The sequence below is a fragment of the Neofelis nebulosa genome, chromosome 1 (assembly GCF_028018385.1).
Source record: "Neofelis nebulosa isolate mNeoNeb1 chromosome 1, mNeoNeb1.pri, whole genome shotgun sequence".
In the NCBI taxonomy this organism is placed as follows: Eukaryota; Metazoa; Chordata; class Mammalia; order Carnivora; family Felidae; genus Neofelis; species Neofelis nebulosa.
In genome coordinates, this window is record NC_080782.1 from 156,534,011 (window position 1) to 156,554,713 (window position 20,703).

Consider the following 20,703-nt stretch of genomic DNA (forward strand, 5'->3'; position numbering starts at 1 on the left):
TAGTGCTCAAGAGGTAAACCACGGTCTGCGGGACAGGGCCCGGCTCCGGGAAGGGCTGGAGAGGCAGAGTGTCGGGGTCACGGTGATAACGCCGGCCGGAAGCCTCGAGGAGACCGGTTACTTATCAGGGCTGTCCGATTTAAACGTCGTTACTAAGGGCCTCGCTGACTTCACCAGAGTGATTACCGATAGTTACTTCTGCAAAACGACCGTACGTGCCAACTGAAGAGTGCTCTTGACCTGGATCCGAGCGGTCCCGCTGCCCCGGCAGAAGCCAACAAGTTCACTTCTGGCGCCGCTTCTGACTTCCTGGGCGAGGCCGGAAGTAGCTTTCCGGCAGCCAGAGCCGCAGAGCGTAAAACAAGATGGCAGCACTCTGACTAAAGCGATTGTCCAATCTTCGTTTTATTTCTACCACCTCCATACCCACAAGGGACTCCGAACTTCCATAACCAGATCTAATTTTTCTCACCACAACATGTTCATATTTCAGTATCATTAATCTTGGGTGGAAGATGGGTTGGAGGCAGCTCCAGGCAGCGACCATGAGTACCCTGGGGCACCATTTTGTACGGAAACCGGAAACCAAACGCCGGGCGGGGACGAGGTACGGGAATCCAGACTTGGCCCAGCTGGCCAGTAGAGTGTGGGGGGAGGGGCGAAAGGGCTGGAGGGCGTTGTTAGCGCATGATGTATTTCCGCTTCCTCTCGGCCCAGTAGCTTTTGGTTGTACTAGCTAGCTTGTTGCGGGGAGGGAGGGGGAAGATTGTTTGCAGTGGAGGAGCTCAGTGTACGGGAGGGTAAACTGAGGTAATGTTCTGTGTCTGGAGCCCGGGGCTTTGCGTCCGGTTGTGTAGGAGGTCTGGGGACAGGGTCTTCGGGACTGAGGAAGATTGTGGGGTTGGAGCCTGGAGGCTCGTATTGTCCGCCTGTTTGGAGAGAGGAGGTGGGGCGGGGCTGGGGGTTACTAGGAGAGTTGCAAAGCCCGGCGGGTGTGGAGTGAGGGAGGGCGGAAGAAAAGGGAGGATGGAGGAGATGGGGAGATATCCGAAGGAAGTCTGGAAAGCGCAGATCGGGAGGGGCTGGGCGAGCGGAGCTGGGACGCGGGAGGTGTAGGATCTCAATTCCTTGAGGGCTGAGGAAAGTACTCGCGGTGGGGGCTGGTCAGAATAGCGGGGTGTGAAAAGAAGAGATTGAAGTTCTTGGGAGGCTGAGGGGTTGGAAAGGGCTGGTGGCCTGTGTTCTGATGCTGCCCCTGTACTTGGCCTTTGTTTCCCTTGCAGCTCCCCAGAGACTGTCATCCCACAGCCTCGGTTCGGGCCCAGCCTTCTCTCTCCAGTTGTCACCACAGCCTGGAGGCGCCTGCCTCCGCCCTCCCGAATGGTGCTACTCCTCGAAGGCCTCGGCCCAGGATCCAAACCCCCTTTGCCCCCTGCCTCGGAGCGGTTGCTCCGGGTTTCTCCTGGTGGACTCCTCGCGACGGGGACGGAAGAACTTTTGCACCGACAAGGCTGTAGCTCTAGGAACCCCGCTGACAACGTGAATCTTGGCCTCTAACCCAGTGTGAGGTCATTCCTGTGTCCCTTTTTACACCCTTTGAGAAGAGAAACTCTTCTTGTTACCTGGAGCCCGGGAAGCCCCAAGCTGGGGCCCTGGTCCCACCATGTCAGTCCTCTCTTGTGCATAGGGCTGTGCCCTCTCCCCATTAGCATGGCTGAATTCAGGCAGGTTCCAGGGGGGCGGGAGACCCCGCAGGGGGAACTTCGGTCTGAGGTTGTAGAGGATGAAGTCCCTCGGAGCCCGGTCGCAGAGGAGCCGGGAAGAGGTGGAAACAACAGCAGTGAGACCAAATTGTCTCCAAGAGAGGAGGAAGAACTGGATCCTCGAATACAGGTGAGAAAACTGAAGGGAAAGGAGAGACAGGGAGCCCAGATTCCAGTTTTCCTGAAGAGCTGTCTGATAAATGAGGGATTAGATTTATTCTCTCCCCAGTGCGCTGGGGCAGGAAAGGAAAACAAGTTTGTCAGCAAATCATTGCAGGATAGTGTGACAAGTTCTAAAAGAGCTGCGTGTGGAGTGCAGAGAAAGGCCTGGGCCTGAGTGCCTGGGGTGTGCTGCTGAAGGCTTAACTGACAAAGGGAAGCAACAAATTGGCCTCAGATGCAGGGCCTCATTTCGGTCAGTGGAGAGTAAAGCTATTCTCCTTTCTAAATAAGTAAAGTGGCTGTTGGCCCAGAGATGCGGTATGAGTGGGAGGCACTTTTGAATCTTCTCTTTTGTCATCTTCTCATTAGTGCCTCCCAGGGATGTTCACATCTGTAAAGGGTGAGACATTTCATGTTTTACAACGCCTCAACAGATGGAGGCCTGTAAGGAAATCTGATGTTTATGGAGTTGTATCAGCCATGGTCCGTCCTTAATACGGATTCCGAGTTCTGAGGATGCTGGTTATACCAAATGAATGGAAAAGCTGACTTATTGCCTTGGAGTGTTTACAGGCTAGTAGTTGGTAGGATGGGCAGATCTTTGTGAAGGAGCAGTGGGTGAGGACAGAGACCATGGGGAGGAGATGCATGGTCCGCTGAGGTGGGATTGTAGTGTTTACGTGCATTGGCTGGGAAGGGTTCCCTGGGAAAGCAGCTTGGGTAGGTGAGGGCAGGAAGTGCTTGTGTGTTTGGGGCTCAGTCTGCCATAAGGTCTCGTAGCATCTCCAAGATTCTGATGTGGAGGTGACTCACACCTCTGTAGGTGAGCAAGAACATCTCAGGGCTTGCATTCCTGGGCTTCTCTGTCAACAAACCTTTATTAGATTGCTTCAGTGAGTCAAGAAGAAATCAAATCTGGTCCTCACATCCTTCCTGCCCTCTTGGTGGGGGTTCCCTGGATGTTGGGCAGAGGAACTCCATGCTTATATGGGAAATGCAGTGAGCCATTCATTTACTGTCATGAGTCAGTAATTTATTTCCATCCTATCTCATGGGTGTTGCATTGAAAACAGCTCAATTTCTTCTGCTAATTTTACAGATTTGTCATCTACTGAGGAAGTAAGTTATAGTGAAAAACACATTGGCCTGAGATTGAAACAACCTCCAGCCTCATGATTTGTGATTTTCATGCAAGTTATGTAATGTCTAAGCCTCACTAACTTCATCTATAAAGTGAGGGGTTGGTCCAGTTTATTTGCACAACTGCTCACTCTGCTCTGACATAGTCCTATGATTCTTTTCTGTTACAACTCTTTTGCTTATCTCTTGGTGAAAGTTTGGAGGTAGTATTTTGGGAAACAGACCCCTGTCCTGTTGGGAGGAGGACTGTATGGTGTGCTTCATACACCTTCTCCCAACATTCCTTGCTCTGCTCCAGGGAAGGATCTACTGTGGTTTCTTTGCTCAGTCTCTCCTGCTCCTGTGTATTTTTCCAGCACCCGCACAGGCAAAGGTGGTAGTACGAAGAGTCACTCTCATGTTTTGCTGTTCACTAAAGTAGCTATTAGCCACACGTGGTTACTTAAGTATAATCAGTTAAAATTAAATAAAAATGCAGTTCCCCAGCTGCTGTTGGTATTGTAGAAGTAGAACATAGTTCTATTAGAAGAGCTCTGTGAGGGTTGAAGAATATCGAGCAGGCCTAGATTTGCCTTAATTCCAGGGAGCTTGCAGTGTTGTTAATTGGAGCAAGAGGGACAGGCAGATCATAATGTCTCTTGCTAAACTGGGAGGCACATTGTGGAATGGTGTGGGTAATGTGGGGAGGAAAGGTCTTGTTGTAGAGGCTTCCCCCTTTTATGGCACACTGATGGCTGGGCCAGTACTCTGCCCTTAGCAGGGATTCTGCATCTTCTTGCCATGTGGAAGAGGCAGCCTGATGTGAGGGGTACCCTTCAGGGAGGAAGCTGGCAGCATTCAGCCTTTCTGGGTTTGGTCTCCTCTAGATAAGAAAGAGATTGCTGTGTGTCTTTTGAGGTCCCTCTTATTGGGACCTCCCTCTTATAACACAAGACCATGTTATCCTGGTAACTGTGTTTCAGTGCTTTAAATGGATTCTCAGTGCATTCTGTGATTCTCTGCCAACAGATCCATCTTAATCCACCAGCGAATTTTAAAAATACCTGTTCCTGGAGCACCTGGGTGGCTCAGTCTGTTGAGCGTCGAACTCTTGATTTTGGCTTAGGTCATGATTCTAGGGTTGTGAGATTGAATCCTGCATCAGGCTCTGTCCTGTGAGCCTACTTAAGATATATTCTCTCTCTCTCTCTCTCTCTCTCTCTCTCTCTCTCTCTCTTTCTCTTTCTCTCTCTTTCTCTCTTTCTCTCTTTCTCTCTTTCCACCCCTCTCCCTCATTCGTGCACATGTGCATGTGTTGTCTCTCTCTGTCTCTAAAAATAAAAATAAAATATAAAACAAAAAATAAAGTAAAATAAAATAAAATAAAAATACCTGTTCCTGAGCCATGCCCAGACATGTGAATTCTGGTCTCATTGGGGGTGAGAAATGGTTCTAACATGTAGTCTACATGTGCTCACTCAGCCAGGGATATCCCAAAGGCTAGGGACTCTGTTCAGGTATTTTCTGGGATTCCCAGAAATGGTTGCCCTTAGGAGAAGGCTCTTACTGACACGGGAAATGGGGTTTCTTGGAAGGCAGTTCTTGTCCCCATTGTCTGGTGGGATACCTCTGGAATTTGGAGGCAAGCCAGCTGGAGATCACCTCTAGGCTGACCTGGAGTGTGCTATCCCCCAGGAAGGCCACTGTCTTTGTCTCCATGTCTTGAGGTCAGCATAGTTCTCTGAGGCTTTCTGGCTCGTCCTCAGCTTTCTGAGAGAGGGTCCCAGTGGAGGGAAGGAGTGAAGGAGGATGGTGCTAGGGTAGGTCTAGGTCTCCTCCCCTGTGACTTCTCAGTTCCCTTTGTGATGATGGGTACATTCATCTTCAGGTGAGTGGATACAGTCACTCACCTCCTCCTTTGACTCTTCAGAGTGACTTTGCAACCTCTTCATCCTCATCTGAAGTATCCGTTTAGCTCTCACAGGATAGTCATATTTCCCTTACTTAGTCCTTGAGCCATGCATCACCCTGGCCCTGCATCACCATGAGCTTGTGTGTTTTAGTAGCCTGTAAAAGGTGAGCAGGCACATCTGTAGATGGAGCACCCATGCCTTTGACTCAGTGGCCTGGCATCCTGGGAATGTGCCTGCCGTGTCTGGGGAAGGTCACCCTCCCTGCTGGCTGTGGGATCACTGATGGATGATGCCTGCTGACTCAGACTTCATCCTATTCAAATTTCCATTTCAGCCAGGTGCCAGGAGTCCCTGGTGGAGCAGGCCAAATGTACTATGTTGCCAGCTTCCCAAAACAGAGCCCTGAGTGCTCATTGGCTTCCCACTTAGCCTTGCCCTGGGTCTGCCTCAGCCTGCTTGTCCCCCACCTCCCCCGACCCCCTTGCTCACCTACCATCTATCCTATTCTGTTCCCCAGTCTCCTTGTCCTGTTAGAGCTTTGTGACTGAGGGGCAGATCTCATCATCAAAAGACTTTTTTAATTGCTGGAAATGTTGTGTGGATGCAAGTTCCCTTCTAGAAAGATGTGCCTACTCCTGCTGTTTGCCAACAGTCAGAGCCCTTTACGACTTTTTCCAGTGGGGATGACTTATGTAGAGAGGCATTCATTCCTGTGATGATCTTGATGATCTGGGACCACTTTGGGCCGTGGAACTGAGTGGGATCCAGTCTTGGACCTTGGTTTGCCCATGGAAATGTTGCAGGCTGGCCTTTACCCACCTCCTTCTGTTTTCCAGAATCAGTTTATTGCCTCCTGAGGCATATCCTTTTCCCACCAGGAATGTGGTTTTTTTAGTTTGATGGTACTCCTGTCTTCTCTGAGGCATCCATCTGAAGATGTCCTTAACCCTAGGATGGTGGTCACAATATCAGGAAAACCAGATCCAAGGTTAGGTCCCTGATCCATTTTCAATTCTGCCTCTAATTCCCTACTCCATTGTTTCTTATCTAGCAAATTTGAACGAGTTGAGAAAGAGAATGTTCTGGCAAGAGCTGCGAAAGCACTGCTACTTCATCTCCCAGATAGTCTGAAACCCATTGTGGGCCTAAAAAAGCTAGAGGAAGACTAGGCCCACGGTGGGAGAGCTTGTCTCTCACCCTAACAGGAATTGCCTTTTGTGAGAGCCCTTGGGGTGATTCTGTCCACTGAAGGCTATGTCCTTGTTAGGAAGGCACTGTGAAACCCTGATCTCTGTGTATCAGGTAGTGCTGGCTCTGGCCCCAGGCCTCTTGTGGGGTCCTGTGAGCCATGTCAGCTGCTTATGGTTCCACAGTGTTTTGTTGTAACCTTATGGACACTGGGTTGTGTGAGTAATCAGGTTGCTCATGTGCACCAACGTCCAGGCCCACAATGTCCAATGTGGGAGTCACATGCTGCTGGCCAAATTGAGATGTACCCTAAGGGTCAGATGCACAAGGATTTCAAGGGCATAGATTAAAAAGAACGTAAAAGTGTTTTATAATTTATGTGGAAAACATATTAAAATTATAATATTTTGTCTACATTGGGTTAAATGGAATGTATTATAATTTAATCTGTTTGCTTTTGCATTTTTTAAAGTTTATTCACCTTAGAGAGAGAGGGAGGGGCAGAGAGAGGGCAGAGACAGAAACTCCTAAGCTGACTCTACACTGTCGGCACAGAGCTGGATGCGGGGCTTGAGTTCATGAATCGTGAGATCATGACCTGAGCTGAAATGAAGAGTTGGACACTTAACCAACTGAGCCACCCAGGTGCCCCTCTTTTGCATTTTTTTAAAAACATGGTTGCCAGAATACTAAAAATTCAATGTCAGGCCCATGTCAGTTCTGCTCTGTAAAGTTTAGAGCCAAATTTATGGCCTCCTTTGAGGAAGTGTCTGCATTGTTGTAGGTATGTGTATTTTCATGAGGTGTGTGAGAGCTAGTGATGGCAGCATTGCTCTCTGCCAAGTGCAGGTTATGTCTGGGTCATGGGCAGCAGGCAGACACAGCCTGGGTTCCACTATCCTGTCCAGGGTCTGCAGGGCTCCTGGGAGAGGATTTCATAGCTGAGTGTCAGGCATTTCACTGGGCATTGATCCTTCTCAGGAGTGTCCTTGGCATGCTGGGCTCCAGGAACTTCCCTGAGAAAGGACAGGGAGCATCCTTGAGACCAGCACCTCTCCCTACTCTCTGCCATGTCAGTGAAAGGCCCAGGTGGTTCTGTTGCTTCTTTCTCTAGCCTTGGGGCCAGTGAGATCCTTTAAAAAAAAAAAAAAAAAAAAAAATTTAATGTTTATTTACTTTTGACAGAGAGAGAGAGAGAGAGAGGGAGAGAGCGAGAGAGCGCATGAGCAGGGGAGGGGCAGAGAGAGAGGGAGACACAGAATCTGAAGCAGGTTCCAGGCTTCAGGCTGTCAGCACAGAGTCCGACGTGGGGCTTGAACTCACATACTGCAAGATAATGACCTGAGCCGAAGTCAGACGCTCAACCTACTGAGCCACCCAGGTGCACCAAGGGCCAGTGAGATCCTTATGCTACCATGTCTGGTGACTTGTCCCCAATGTTCTCCCTCCCTGCCACAGAATCTGTTGTGTGAGGACCTGGGGTCTCTGTCAGTCAACTGCTCAAGCAGGCCTAGAGGTCTCTTGAACCATGGAATCTTCCCTAATCTTGACCTCAACCAGACCCTCATGATTCTGCTTCCTGCATTTCTTTGGGATCACCCTGTCCTCTCCCACCTGGAATACTGCAGACAGCCTCCACTTTTTTCTCCCTGGCCACTGTAAACTTTCCACATACTGCTCAGACCCACCTTCCTAAACCACAGACTGGGTGGTGCCAGGCTCTAAGGGGCTCCCCCTGCCATTGGGAAAAGTTCTGGTATCCTTTCTCCTGTACCCCAGCCTTGCCGGCTTCTCACCTGACAAGCTGCCTGCTCTGGGCACCTGCTTGTCACTGGTGCTTTTCTGTGTATCTGTCAAGGCCCAGCCTAGGAGCAAGTCCTCAGGGTGTCCTGCCTGGCCTTTCCTGCCCTGGTAGGTGATCCTGCTGCTCCCACCAGGCCTGCTTCTTACAGTTCCTTGTACCACTTTTTTCTTACTTACTGAGTCCGGAGCTTCTGCCTCTTTGTTTTCTGAATTCTTGGGTGTCATGGTGCTGAGCTGTGATAAGTGTGTAGTAAATGTGTGATGAGTGACTGGCCTAGTGTTCCTCTCTCAGGAACACAGACTGTTAGCTCCAAGGCAACTTCTATTGGCTGGAATTTCGGAGAGAAGGTGGCCCCATGTTCTAATGAAGAGAAGGCAGGCTTGCTGCCACTTTGCTGTGTGCATGTGTGTGTTCTATTCTCTGAATGGTGATTTCCTCATCTTTAAAATGGGGGTTTTACTGTCTGATGCAGAGGTGGAGTTGTGAGGATTACAGGAGACTGTATATTAGGTCTCCTGCATGGAGGCATTTGACAGTGCCCTTTTCCTCCATTTCTTCCCTTCCTTAATCAGGCAGACTTTCCCTCCCACCCCACATGGTTCATGTAAGAAGCTACTTTTTCCCACTGCTCTAACTCTTTGCCCCTCTTTGGCAGGAGGAGCTAGAGCATCTCAACCAGGCCAGTGAGGAGATCAACCAGGTGGAGCTGCAGCTGGATGTGAGTGTTGATCCTTTTCTTCACACCCTTGGGCTAGTCTCTGGAGGTGTCTTCTTTTCTCCCTGTTTAATACAGTGGCAGGGGAAGGGGCATGTATGAAAAACGAGAGGGGCTGGGACCCACACATGTGCCTTCCTTCTGCCCATGTCCCTGTCCCTTTGCCAGGAGGCCAGGACCACCTACCGAAGGATCTTGCAGGAGTCAGCAAGGAAGCTCAACACACAGGGCTCCCACTTGGGGAGCTGCATCGAGAAGGCCCGGCCCTACTATGAGGCTCGGCGGCTTGCTAAGGAGGTATGGCTAGCTGATGCACATTCCAGGAGGGGCGCATACAGAGCCTGGCCCTGGACTCTTCTAGTCACACAGAACACTTTCTGGTTTCTCTTATTTCTCTTCCCTTTGGTTCATGTCTCTTTTCTTTGCTCACCTCTCCATTCCTTTACCCTTTTCCTTCCCCCCCTTTTTTACACAAGTAATGGGTTCAGTATTGGAAGACTCTAATGTAACAGTAACTATAAAAGAAGAAAACCAAAATCACTCCAAATCCTGCCATGTGCCTGTTTCACATTTTTTGCATCTAGAATTTATTTTAGTCAAGTATGGTAAGACACAGAGACAGCTGCCATGAAAAGAGAGTTTATAACTTAAAATTTCCAAGAAGAAAGAGCATGCTGCACCACCTAGGGCCACCTGGGGAAGCACTTGGGTTGATCAGGAGGCGTAAGACATGAGAGGAAAGCTTGGCTCAGAGCCTTTATTGCGGTTATAATGGGAAGGAATGGGTAAGGCAGGGTAGGCAACTTTGATCGAATTTAGATAGCTTGAGTAACTGTGGGCCCTGGGCTATAGGGGTGGTTTCTATATTTTGGTACCTGGCCCTGGGTTAATGTAGGGCAGGGGAAATAATTGGCTTTGTGTGTGAGAGTTAGATAAAGGAGGTGGTGGGCTTTGGATTGGTTGGTTTGCATTTGAAAAGTATGCTCACAGAGGAGTTTAGTATCTCTAGGAATTAGCCCTAGGAAAACCCCAGGATGTGAAAGCATCATAAAATAGAGAAAATAAAAAACGTAATTAATACAATACAGATAACCCCTTGATTTTTGGGTGTGTGTATATCCTGCCAAAATGAGATTTATGATACGTGCTATTTTTCTTCCTTTATTTTACTTATTTACATATTTCCATGTCAATAAATATACATCCATGCTATCATTTTTAAAAGCTGCTTAACATTTCCTCATATTATTATTATTATTGTTATTAATGTTCTATTATACACTTAATCACTTCCCTATAATTGGAAACTTAGGTTTGTTTCCAGTTTTATGTTTGGTAAGCATGGATGTAATGAGTATCTCAGAACACTTGTCTTATTTCCTTCAGCTTACATGCTGGACTGGAGGTGATGGTCTCAGGGGTGTACTCTCTGTGAGACTTGGTCCAAGTCATTCACCACCTTCAAACTAAAGTGGGGTGGATCTTTCTTTGTTCTCCCTAGAGCCCAGGCCAGTGGCCTTTGCGAGTGCTGGGTTTCACACATTCACCCTGCAGTGGCAGTTTCATTTTCCAGTCCTTTTTTTTTAAGTTTATTTATTTTTTTATTTTTGAGAGAGAACACAAGTGGGAGAGGGGCAGAGACGGAGAGGAAGACACAGAATCCAAAGCAGGCTGACCTGTCAGTGCAGAGCCCAATGTGTGGCTCGATCCCACAAACCGTGAGATCATGACCTAAGCCCAAGTTGGACATTTAACCAACTGAGCCACCAGGCTCCCCATCCAGGCTTTATTTATGCATTTATTTCTTTTGAGCCATATCCTTACAAGATAGTCTTTATGGAATGTTGCTTCTTTGGCATTTATCCTTAGTGCAGTTTGGGAAGTGAAGCTGATATTGCACTGGGCCTTCCTCCTCTCGTCCTCATCCAGGATGGGTCTCCTTGGGCGGTGGGGGTCCCTTGGGGCTCCCCATCCTGATGGTCCCGTCTTCCAGGCCCAGCAAGAGACACAGAAGGCAGCGCTGCGGTATGAGCGGGCCGTGAGCATGCACAATGCTGCCCGGGAGATGGTGTTTGTGGCTGAGCAGGGTGTCATGGCTGACAAGAACCGGCTGGACCCCACATGGCAGGAGATGCTCAACCATGCCACCTGCAAGGTGAGCCAGGTCTCCTCCGGTTCTGGTACTTCTTGGCTATCCTTTCATCCCATCTCCCTCTTTCTTCCTTTCTTCTACCCTCCAGCCCTCCCTCAGCTTTGATTATGTTTCAGGCAAATCCTTTTCCTTCCTCTCTGCCCTTTTTGGCCTCCATTTACATTTCCTTCTGACTTAACGAATGTCTCTCTGGGCTCTTCTTGAACCTTTGCATCCAGATATGGGACTGACCCCCAGTTGATCCACCCCTGGATTCTCAAGGTTCAACACTCACATTTTGTTACATTTAGCTGTGACCCCTCACTTCTATGTTCAGAATGTTCTCCTTTTCTTACTTTTGGGCTCTGCTAGTGTACCGTGATTTCTGAAATGTAATTTATGTATCATTTCTAAGCTACTCCCAGGGGACTAGGGAGTGGGAGGATCCCTGGCATCAGCTCCAGTCCACTGGGGCTGTTACAACAAAATAACATACACTAGGTGGCTTAAGCAAGTTTAGTTCTCACAGCTCTGCAGGTTAGGAAGATCAGGTGCAGGCAGATTTGGTACCAGGTGAAGGCCTGCTTCCTGGTTCCTAAACGGCTGGCAGTCTTTTCACTGTGACCTTGCGAGGTGGAAGGAGTGAGTGACAGCTCTCCAGGAACTCTTTTGTGAGGACACTAATCCCATTTATTTATTTTTTGAGTGCTCCCACCTGTATAACCTAATCACCTCCAATACCATCACCTTAGGGGTGAGGATTGCAACATGAATTTTTGGGGGGGCGGAGGAGAGATATAAACATTTAGTCTCTAGCAGCAGATGTCAGATCCTGAATGATGGTCATGTCTTGAGAGGCAAGAACATGGGTCCTGGGTCAGTGATGTATGTCCTGGTGAATGTATGGCCAGGTGAATGAGGCAGAGGAGGAGCGGCTTCGTGGTGAGCGGGAACATCAGCGGGTGACTCGGCTGTGCCAGCAGGCTGAAGCTCGGGTCCAGGCCCTGCAGAAGACTCTCCGGCGGGCCATTGGCAAGAGCCGCCCCTACTTTGAGCTCAAGGCCCAGTTCAGCCAGATTCTGGAGGTAAGGCAGTGGGGGTGGGGGAGAGTGTGTGAATAGGCAGGAAGGGGGTAGGCATGGAGAGTGAGGGCAGTTAGAGGGGATGCCAGTGCCTCTCTGGTCCATCTGACAGACCAGTGTGGTGGCCCAGGTGGAGGTACATATGCTAAGAATGATACCTAGGAGTGGCAGTTGGGCTTGGGGAATTGGTCCTGGTAGAGAATGGAGTTGAAAGGAAGTAAATGAGAAAAAGTGGGAATCAGGGGAAACCAGGGAGAATGGGGATGAGGAACTGGCCAGATAGGGAAAGGGAACCATGGGGAGAGGAGGAGTGGGTGGGAATGAAGACCTGGGAGGAAGGTCTTGTAAGGCCAGGAGCAGGGCGATACTGCTGGGAAAGAGGAAGAAGAGAAGAGTGAAGAGGGGCTAGGCTGGGTGGGGTGGAGCACTGCAGGTTTGTGTTGGATGGTGAGCTGGCCTAAGAGTCCAGGAAAGGAGGCACCAGTGGAAAGTGCTGAGTGGAGCTGAAGGGACTCCGCTCCAGGAGCCACAGACAGTTGGCAAAGTCACCTCACTTTGTTCCTCCCTCTGCAGGAGCACAAGGCCAAGGTGACAGAGCTGGAGCAACAGGTGGCCCAGGCCAAGACTCGCTATTCAGTTGCCCTGCGCAACCTGGAGCAGATCAGCGAGCAGATCCATGCCCGGCGCCGGGGCCAGCCCCCTCATGCCCCTGGCCAGCGGCGCTCCTCCCCTGTGGGGGCAGAGGCCGGGCCTGATGGTGGCGAGGATGGAGACAGTGGTATCATAGAAGGGGCTGAAGGCGGGGTGCTGGAGGAGGGCAGTAGCCTGGGGCCTGGCCCTGCCCCTGACACAGACACACTGAGCCTGCTGAGCCTACGCACAGTGGCCTCAGACCTGCAGAAGTGTGACTCTGTGGAGCATCTGCGGGGCCTCTCAGACCACACCAGTCTGGATGGCCAGGAGCTGGGTTCCCGGAGTGGGGGGCGCTGGGGCAGTGATGGCGGGGGCCGTGGGGGCCGCCACCAGCGCAGCATCAGCCTGTAGTTCATGCTCAGGGTGGCTGGTTCCTACCACCATTGGCCCATGTAGGGCTCCAAGCTCCCTGTCCTCAGGTCCTTGCTTCCCTTGGAGAGGTCAGGTTGGCTCTTGTCTCTGGTGAATTTCTCTCCCTCCTCCCCCAGTTCTTTGCAGGTGGCAGCTCTCTTTGCCTTACCCCTTCAGAAGGCTTTTTCTATGGCTCTCACATTTGCCCTCCCCCTGCTAGCTCCTCTTGGTCTGATGTTCTTCACTGCCCCCTTTCTGCTTTCCTTCCATCTGTCTGGCTTTCCCCTCAGGGAACTTGGTCTAGAAGGTACAGGGTAGCCCACTGGAGAAGGTGGATGTGGGACCTGAGTTTTGACATCTTGGCCGCCTGGTTTGAGGCAATAGACAGGTGTCCCTCCCACCTCCCCATCTCCCAAGGGGGCCTAGGGATGCTACAGAGCCTCTGTCCTAGCCTGCCTGTATGTAATCTGTAAAATGCACTGTAGGACTGTGTGCCTCTGGAAAACACTACACATCCCTGCAGTGCTCCCTTCTCATTACCTAAGCCACTTTGCTGTGTGTGCCACAAAGAAGGACTTGAAGGGTACCAGTGTCAGAGAGGGTGAAACCCAACCCCACTGTCCACATAGAGGACACCACCTCCAGACAGGCTCCCATGTGCATATTGTTTCCCCAGCTGAGCTGGGCCATTAACATTGCCAAGGTGCTAGTGGGTCTCTAGCAGGGTCAATGTTGGGGGGTGGAGACATAATGAGGTCCTGATGGTTGAGGCCTTCGCGGGTTCCTGCTGCAGAGTTGGGTTTACTTTTTCTGGGTGGAGGTCGCTGAGCTTAATCTCAGCGCCCTCCTGCTGGGTGGAGTTAGGGAATTTGGTGCTCAATCCCTCTCCCTCTCTCTTCCCCAAACCAGACAATACCTACTCCAGAATCCCTTGGGGACTGTTCAAGTTTGGCTACTGAGCCTTCTCTGATGCAGGGAGGGGTTGCCCTAGGGTGAAGGGACCCACCCTCCTTTGGGAGGGGTTTGGTGGTGCTCCAGGCTGTAAGGGAGGAAAAGCAGGGAAGCCACACTGGATCTGGGTGCCTTGGGAGAACTGGTCCTTCCTCCTTTCCCACCCTAAGAGGTCTGAGAGCTGGACTCTGGGCAGGATAGCTTGTGCCTAGGCCTGTATGCTGCTGCCATCAACTGGGAGGAGTGGGCCATCATATGGAGGGTGTTTCCCTGTGCTAAGATGGTCACTATGAGAACCACTGGGTTTGAGGTGGCCATGCGTGGAGGGGAGAAAGGGAGGGAGGATGTGGGCAAGCCTGTGTGCATGTGTTGGGGTGTGTGTGTGTGTGAGAGAGTGAGTGTGAGAGAGAAAGAAAAGGGTCTGCCCCTGATTTTATTTAAATAAAATAGTTTATGTAACAGTAATGTTTACTCTTCCTGTTAGGGAGGGGGAAGGGCGTGAGGATGGGGAGGGGGGAAGAGCAGGGCAAAGGGGGGGGTGCTTTTTGTATGGGGGAGTCAGGGCAGGGGAGATGCCCCCCCTTCCTCCCACCTGCCAAGCTAGGAAGGGTCTGTGGGATGGACAGGACGTTGTCAATCACTGGAGGTCCAGACCAGATGAGGGTGCCAATCCTGGATGTGTCTGGATGTGAGCATGAAGGAAGGGGAGGGACAAAAGTGGGGTTCTGAGAGCCTTGAATTTCAGATAGACCATAATCTTTGCCTCCAGCAATGTTTATGACATTCTTAGTGTAACTTTTTTGCTGTTTATCTGAAATTAAAATTTAACACATGTAAAAGGTGATGTTCAAGTCAGGGTTTGACCTGTTGTGGGATAGAAAGGATTTGAATGTGTTTGGACCCCACAGCCTGTGAAATATCTAGTGGAGTCAGGTTGGGGAGGGATGAGGACTTCAGGAGCCACGGAGGTGTAGAGCAAAAGCTTTGGATTCAGCACCCTCACCTGCACCACCAGAAGTGTGCCAACATTTAGGGCCAGGTGAGGAGGGGGTCAGCCAGGAGATGGAGAAGGCTCTGCTAGGGAGGAGAGCAGGAGGTCAACTGGAAACCTGATGGGAAATGAGTGTCCTGAAGACACTTGAGGGGCAGGGTGGAGGGCAGAGCAGTGACCCTGGTGATCTCAGATGGCAGATGGCCCATCAGGAGCCACTGTGTTCTGAACATACCAGGTACTGTCCACGTATGAGACTGCCTTTCCTAACCTGGCTTTTTGACAGCAAATTATTTTTTTTCTCACAGATCCAGAGGAAGTCAGGTCAAGCTATCGGTAGGATTAGTTCTTTCTGAGGGTTGTAAGAGAAGGATCTGTTCCAGGTCTCTCTCCTTGACTTACAGACCTCTGTCTTCTCCCAATGTCTTCACATCTTACCTGTGTACATGTCTGTGTTCAAATTCCTTTCGTAAAGGTTACCAATCATATAGGATTCGGGTCTACTCAAATGACCTCGTTTTACCTTAATAACCATACAGTCACATTCTGGCTGGCTTACAACTGCAACATACACATTCTGAGAGAGAGATAAGTCAGTCATACGCAAGTCACCACTGTAAATGATGTAAAAGGTATCTGATCCTGTTCTTTCTGTTGTAACATCACTGGACTTACCTACCATTCTGCTTATTGGAATGCCCTTCAACCGACCTCTCTCCCTGGGAAGTAAAGTGTGATAAAGCAGATGAGTGCCAAGATATGCCCTTTATTACTGGAAGAGCTGCTATGAGAATGCATGGCCCATGTCTTTGGGCAAGTGGGCTTTCTGAGAGGACACCCCAGGGTCATACTTCCCTCCCAGTCTTTGACAGTGCAGGACCTGCAAGGCTTCTGGTGTGAAGGAGCCCCAGAAAAGAAGGGCTGACTGCCCACCCAGTTTACTCACAAAAACACCTACTAGATAAGGCAAGAGTGGAGAGCTAGTAGGAGGCTTAAAAGCTTATGGCACTTGCTCTGTGTGGAAGAAAACAGCCCCAGCAAATAGGCCACCAACCCTATCTTAACAATAGTGCCTTGTACTTGCCTAGAGTGACTCATGTGCTAGGCATATGAATTTACCCATTTAATTTCCACAACAACATTATGAAGTAAGTAGCGCAATGATTACCTTTTCATGGGTGAGAATACAGGCATAGTAGGGATGTCCAGTTTGCCCCTCACCTTGTAGAAGGTAATGAAGGCAGGTATTTGGACTTGAGTGCAAACACAGGAACCAGATGTGAGAAAGTGGAGTGGGTGTAGTCATCTTTTAGGAAGTTTTACTGGGAAGGGGGGGGTCAAGGAATTTTGCTGTTTTAAGATGAGCAAAAGATGGTCAAATTCAGGTGATGTATCTCATCTCCCCCATTCCTGTACCATGTCATGTCACGCATCACACTGAGTGGTAATTAGTTCTCTCGAACTATGTCATCCCCGGGTGAGCAGCTGGGCCTCCATCTCCCCCACACTTAATACACACCTGACACTTAATGTTCAGTAAATGCTTTTGTGTCTCCTCCCCATAGTCTGAACCTATGCCAAGTGACTTTGTTAGTACTGTGGTTAGGAGGTCAGCATCTATATCCACAGTCCTAGAATCATATCTCTATATCTCCGGGAGGGTGTTCTCACACTTCTCTAGGTTCCAATTTTATCACCTACAAAATGAGACAGTGTAGGTGTGCCTAACACTATGCCAGGTCAGACAGGATGTTAGCCACAATGATCCCTATTAGTTCCCTGCAGCTTTGAGATGAAATGAACTTCAAATTAGGAGGCCTCCTACTATCTAGTGCTAGAGAAGGAGACTTTTTATAAAGGCCCCAATGAGATTTGGATTTACCTCGTCCTCTGTGAGTTTGGTGGTCACCCTCAACTTTGCTCGCACGCATAGCTAAGATGGGCTTCTTGGGTTGTAGTCCTGTTTGGTCAGCAGAGGGCAGCAGTCACCAGAAAGCGGGCTGAGCGCAATCTGTTGGTTCTGGTTCTATCGATGTGATAATACTGCAGGCCTGTGAGGTTTGCCTCTTCGACCCTTGGTGGGTGGTCCTGGGAACCTAGAGGGGTGGGAGGTGGGGTGTATGCAGCAGAGTGGAGCCCACCTGGGCTTCCTGCATTTCTGGTGTGTTTGAATCTCCTGTTGTATGTGAAAACTGGTTCAGGTCTGGTGGGCAGCTGGTCATTTGAGACCAGATGGTCTGTGCCTCTTGATGCCCTGTTCTCCTCCTCAGAACTCACCTCCTTCCTTGTCCTCCTTAGTGCCTTGTCCCTCTCTCTACTTCACCCTCTTTACATATTCCCCTCTTGAGAAGTCCCTTTGGCTTCCCTCCACCACCGCTCCTGAGCCCTTGGCTTCCTCTTTGTCCACCATTCCGGAGCTCCAGGCTGCCACACTGCACCATACCTTGAATTAAGGGAGCCAGGGGACCATTTCACTGGCTGGCAAAAGGGTGTGTGGTGTATTAGATATTTAGCAAGATCTTTTAGAGTTGCAAATAATGTGGTAGGGCTTGCTAGGAACACCACAAGGTGTAATACCATGGATGGGAAAGTCAGGTAGCGAACACAGGTGCATACAGGTAACAGGTGATACAGGGAAGTGAACAAATAGATGTTTAAGAGGGCATTCAGGGAGCTCTGGAAGGTTAGGAAAGATAACAGAGGGCTTTGAGCAGGGAATTACTCTTGAAGCTCTGGACCAGTCCCTGTCCTCAGGCTGGAGAAATGGTTTGGTGGGAGTACAAACTGGTGCAGCTACTCTGGAAAACAGTATGGAGGTTCCTCAAAAAATTAAAAAGAGAGCTATCCTATGACCCAGAAACTGCACTACTAGGTACTTACCCAAAGGATACAAAAATGGTGATTCGAAGAGGCACCTGCACCCCACTGTTTATAGCAGTGCTGTCAACAATAGTCAAATTATGGAAAGAACTCAAATATCCACTGTATGTGTGTACACACACACACACACACACACACTGGAATACTACTTGGCAATAAAAAAGAATGAAACCTTGCCATTTGCAACAATATGAATGGAACTAGAGTGTATTATACTAAGTGAAATAAGTCAGAAAGATATGATTTAATCATTGTGGAATTTGAGGAACTCAACAGATGAGCATAGGGGAAGGGAAGGAAAAATAAGAAAAACACAGGGGAGGCAAACCATAAGAGACTCTTAAATACAGAGAACAAACTGAGGGTTGCTGGAGGGGAGATAGGTGGGGGAAATGGGTTAAATGGGTGATAGGCATTAAGGAGGGCACTTTTTGGGATAAGCACTGGATGTCATATGTAAGAGATGAATCACTGGGTTTTACTCCTAAAGCCAAGACTATAATGTACGTTAACTATTTGAATTTAAATTGGAAAAAAAAAAAAAAAGGAATCCCCCCCCTCATACTGCCTTTACCAGTCCTCTCACCCATGCTTTACTCTTCTGAAATTGTCCTAAGCTCATCTGGCCAGGGCCTGTGACTCACCTATCTTGGTGTTCTCAGGGGGTGGCACATGGCACTTTTTACCAGATATTTGCTCATTGACTTGCTTATACTTGTGCTACTCTTGGCACAAATTTTCCCCCTGCTTAACCTGTTAGACTTCTGCCTATGGTTCTGAGGCCCAGCTCATGTGGACTTTAGACCAAAGGCCCCATGGCTCCTTTAACTTATTGCAGGACTGGCCCAGTGTCACTCCTGATGTCATCTCTGACTGCATCTCACTCAACACTTAACATTGTACAATAGACATTCTATAAAGTAGAGTGACCATACAACATGTATGGTCTAAACTGGGACACTTGAGTGTGAAAGAGGCAGATGTCACCCAGGACCGAAAAACACTGGCCATACTGTCCAGATACAGTTGTTATTGGCCTGCCTCTGCCACACAGGTGTTCGTGCATATGCACGAGACACTCAATCCCTCTGGGCTTTGGTGTTCCAACCTGCAAGAAGGGGGGTCAGATTGGGTAGATAACATCTCAGGTTATCAAAAGCACTAAAATGATATGGCCAATGGAGGAAGTGGGGCCTGTGAGAGGTGTTTTGGTGAAAGCTGTGAGATGGTGGATGCATTCGTGGAGAGGTGTGGGGTCAGGGCATGAGAACTCTAAGTTCCAGATTGACTATGGACCAGCCTGGAGGCAATAGAGGGCTGCTAGACATTTCTGCTTTGGACATGAGGTGATGACCATCCAATGCTGTTGAAGAACTTGGAATGCTGGGCAGTGATTTCTCCTTCCTCAGTGCAGGTAAGATGGTTATCACCACACAGTGGAGATGAGCCAGCTGACTTATTCATCAATATTTTTGGAAGGAGGTGGTATAAAAATGAGTTTCTTCCCCATTTAAGACAGGATCATTTTGTTCTAGGATGGAAAGGAGATTAGTTTGGAGTTTATCAAGAGAAGACAAATTCATCCTTGCTCAGTTACTGCTTCATCTCACATGTGCTTCTAGGCCACCTTGTCCCCTTTCCTCTTGCCTTGTGATTTCTGTGATAACATGCTATTAGGCAGAGTCCTCTCCACACCGAACAGAAGAGAATTTTAGGCATGCTAGAGCCTGTCCTCCTAAGGTGAAGCAGGAACTCCTACAGAGGTTGGGGAACAGAAAAGAGTGGAAGAAGTAGTGGGAACACTGGCATGGGAGGGTTTCCTGGTATGAGGCTCTTTGAGCTGCAGAACTCTCAGGTGTTGCTGCTGCTTAGAGGAAAATTAGAGTCATTTAAAGCCACCTTCTCGTCACCTCAGTGGTGCTGTTGTGGTTTCAGCCTCCCACTCTCCTTGGAGAAAGAGGCCACAAGCCCACCTGCCCCTGCACCACAGGGTAGGAATGTGCAGTTTCTGTTCTCCCATTTGGCCTTCTTCCAGCTAATCTTTACCCAGCGAACAATTCCACTTTGCGCAGGGACTTCCTAAATCCCTGATCACAAACTCTTCCTTCTCTCTTGAACAGTTGCATTTAGCAGAAGGGACTGTATAAGGCTACCCCGTTGGAAGGGGGACCTGCCAATAACAAGAAAGGACATGAGGCCTTAGGATGGTGTCCCTTAGAGAGAGGGAAACTATGTCTTCATGGAACCAACAAAAAGTTAAAAAAAATGCAAATAGGTGTGTAGTTCACCTGCCACTTTGTATAGTCTCTTTTTTATCCTGAATTGAATTAATTTTTCTTAAAAAATATATAAGACACAACCAGAGAGAAGGTGACAGACAAGAAGGCAGAATCTGAAACAGGCAAATTGGTCTGGAAGCATAAAAAGAGATGAGAGAAAGTAGTCTGCAACTAGAAGAACTACAAGAATTGGAGAAAGGGAAAGAAGTTGAAAAGAGAGGAAGAGGAATATGAAGATACATACAGTCAGCTGGAGGGAAGGACTTGACAGAAGAAGAGGAAAACACTCCCAGATGACTGAGCTAGTAACAGAAATGGTGTTCAGAGGTACCTGCTTATCAGTGGAGTCCAGTCAAATTTTATAGCTCTCCCTTATCTTCACCTGCTCAATGTTGGTAGGTGTGGGACAATTCCTGGAGCTGCCTGCATTCTGCAGCTGACTGCCCGCCAGAGGTTTATGGCTCTGATGTCAGAGAAACCACTAATACATCTTGTTTCAGACATGCCTCGCCCTCTGTTGGCTCCAACGGTGTTTGATATCTAGTAAGAACTGTTAAAAAAAATTCAGCTGATGAAAACCATAGAATGCATATGAAGGAAATTGAAGAAGATACAAAGAAATCGAAAAACATTCCATGCTCATGGATTGGAAGAATAAATATTGTTAACATGTCAATACTA

The 20,703-nt window shown here is 49.0% G+C and overlaps 1 protein-coding gene across 1 annotated transcript; it reads left to right on the forward strand.

Moving 5' to 3' along the window:
- Window positions 1–654: 654 nt before the first annotated feature.
- Window positions 655–14,337, forward strand: SH3BP5L (SH3 binding domain protein 5 like). Its single transcript, XM_058741100.1, has 7 exons — window positions 655–810; window positions 1,284–1,893; window positions 8,605–8,667; window positions 8,833–8,961; window positions 10,658–10,819; window positions 11,707–11,880; window positions 12,451–14,337. Exons 2-7 carry the CDS (start codon window positions 1,711–1,713, stop codon window positions 12,919–12,921), a joined length of 1,182 nt encoding a protein of 393 aa, XP_058597083.1. The 5' UTR covers window positions 655–810; window positions 1,284–1,710; the 3' UTR covers window positions 12,922–14,337.
- Window positions 14,338–20,703: the final 6,366 nt, after the last annotated feature.

Excerpts from the sequence above, each read along its gene's own strand:
- SH3BP5L (XM_058741100.1), top strand. The coding sequence starts at position 1,711 with ATGGCTGAATTCAGGCAGGTTCCAGGGGGGCGGGAGACCCCGCAGGGG. Across the intron at positions 8,668-8,832 it reads AGGTGGAGCTGCAGCTGGAT|GAGGCCAGGACCACCTACCG; the intron begins GTGAGTGTTGAT and ends TCCCTTTGCCAG. Across the intron at positions 11,881-12,450 it reads AGTTCAGCCAGATTCTGGAG|GAGCACAAGGCCAAGGTGAC; the intron begins GTAAGGCAGTGG and ends CTCCCTCTGCAG.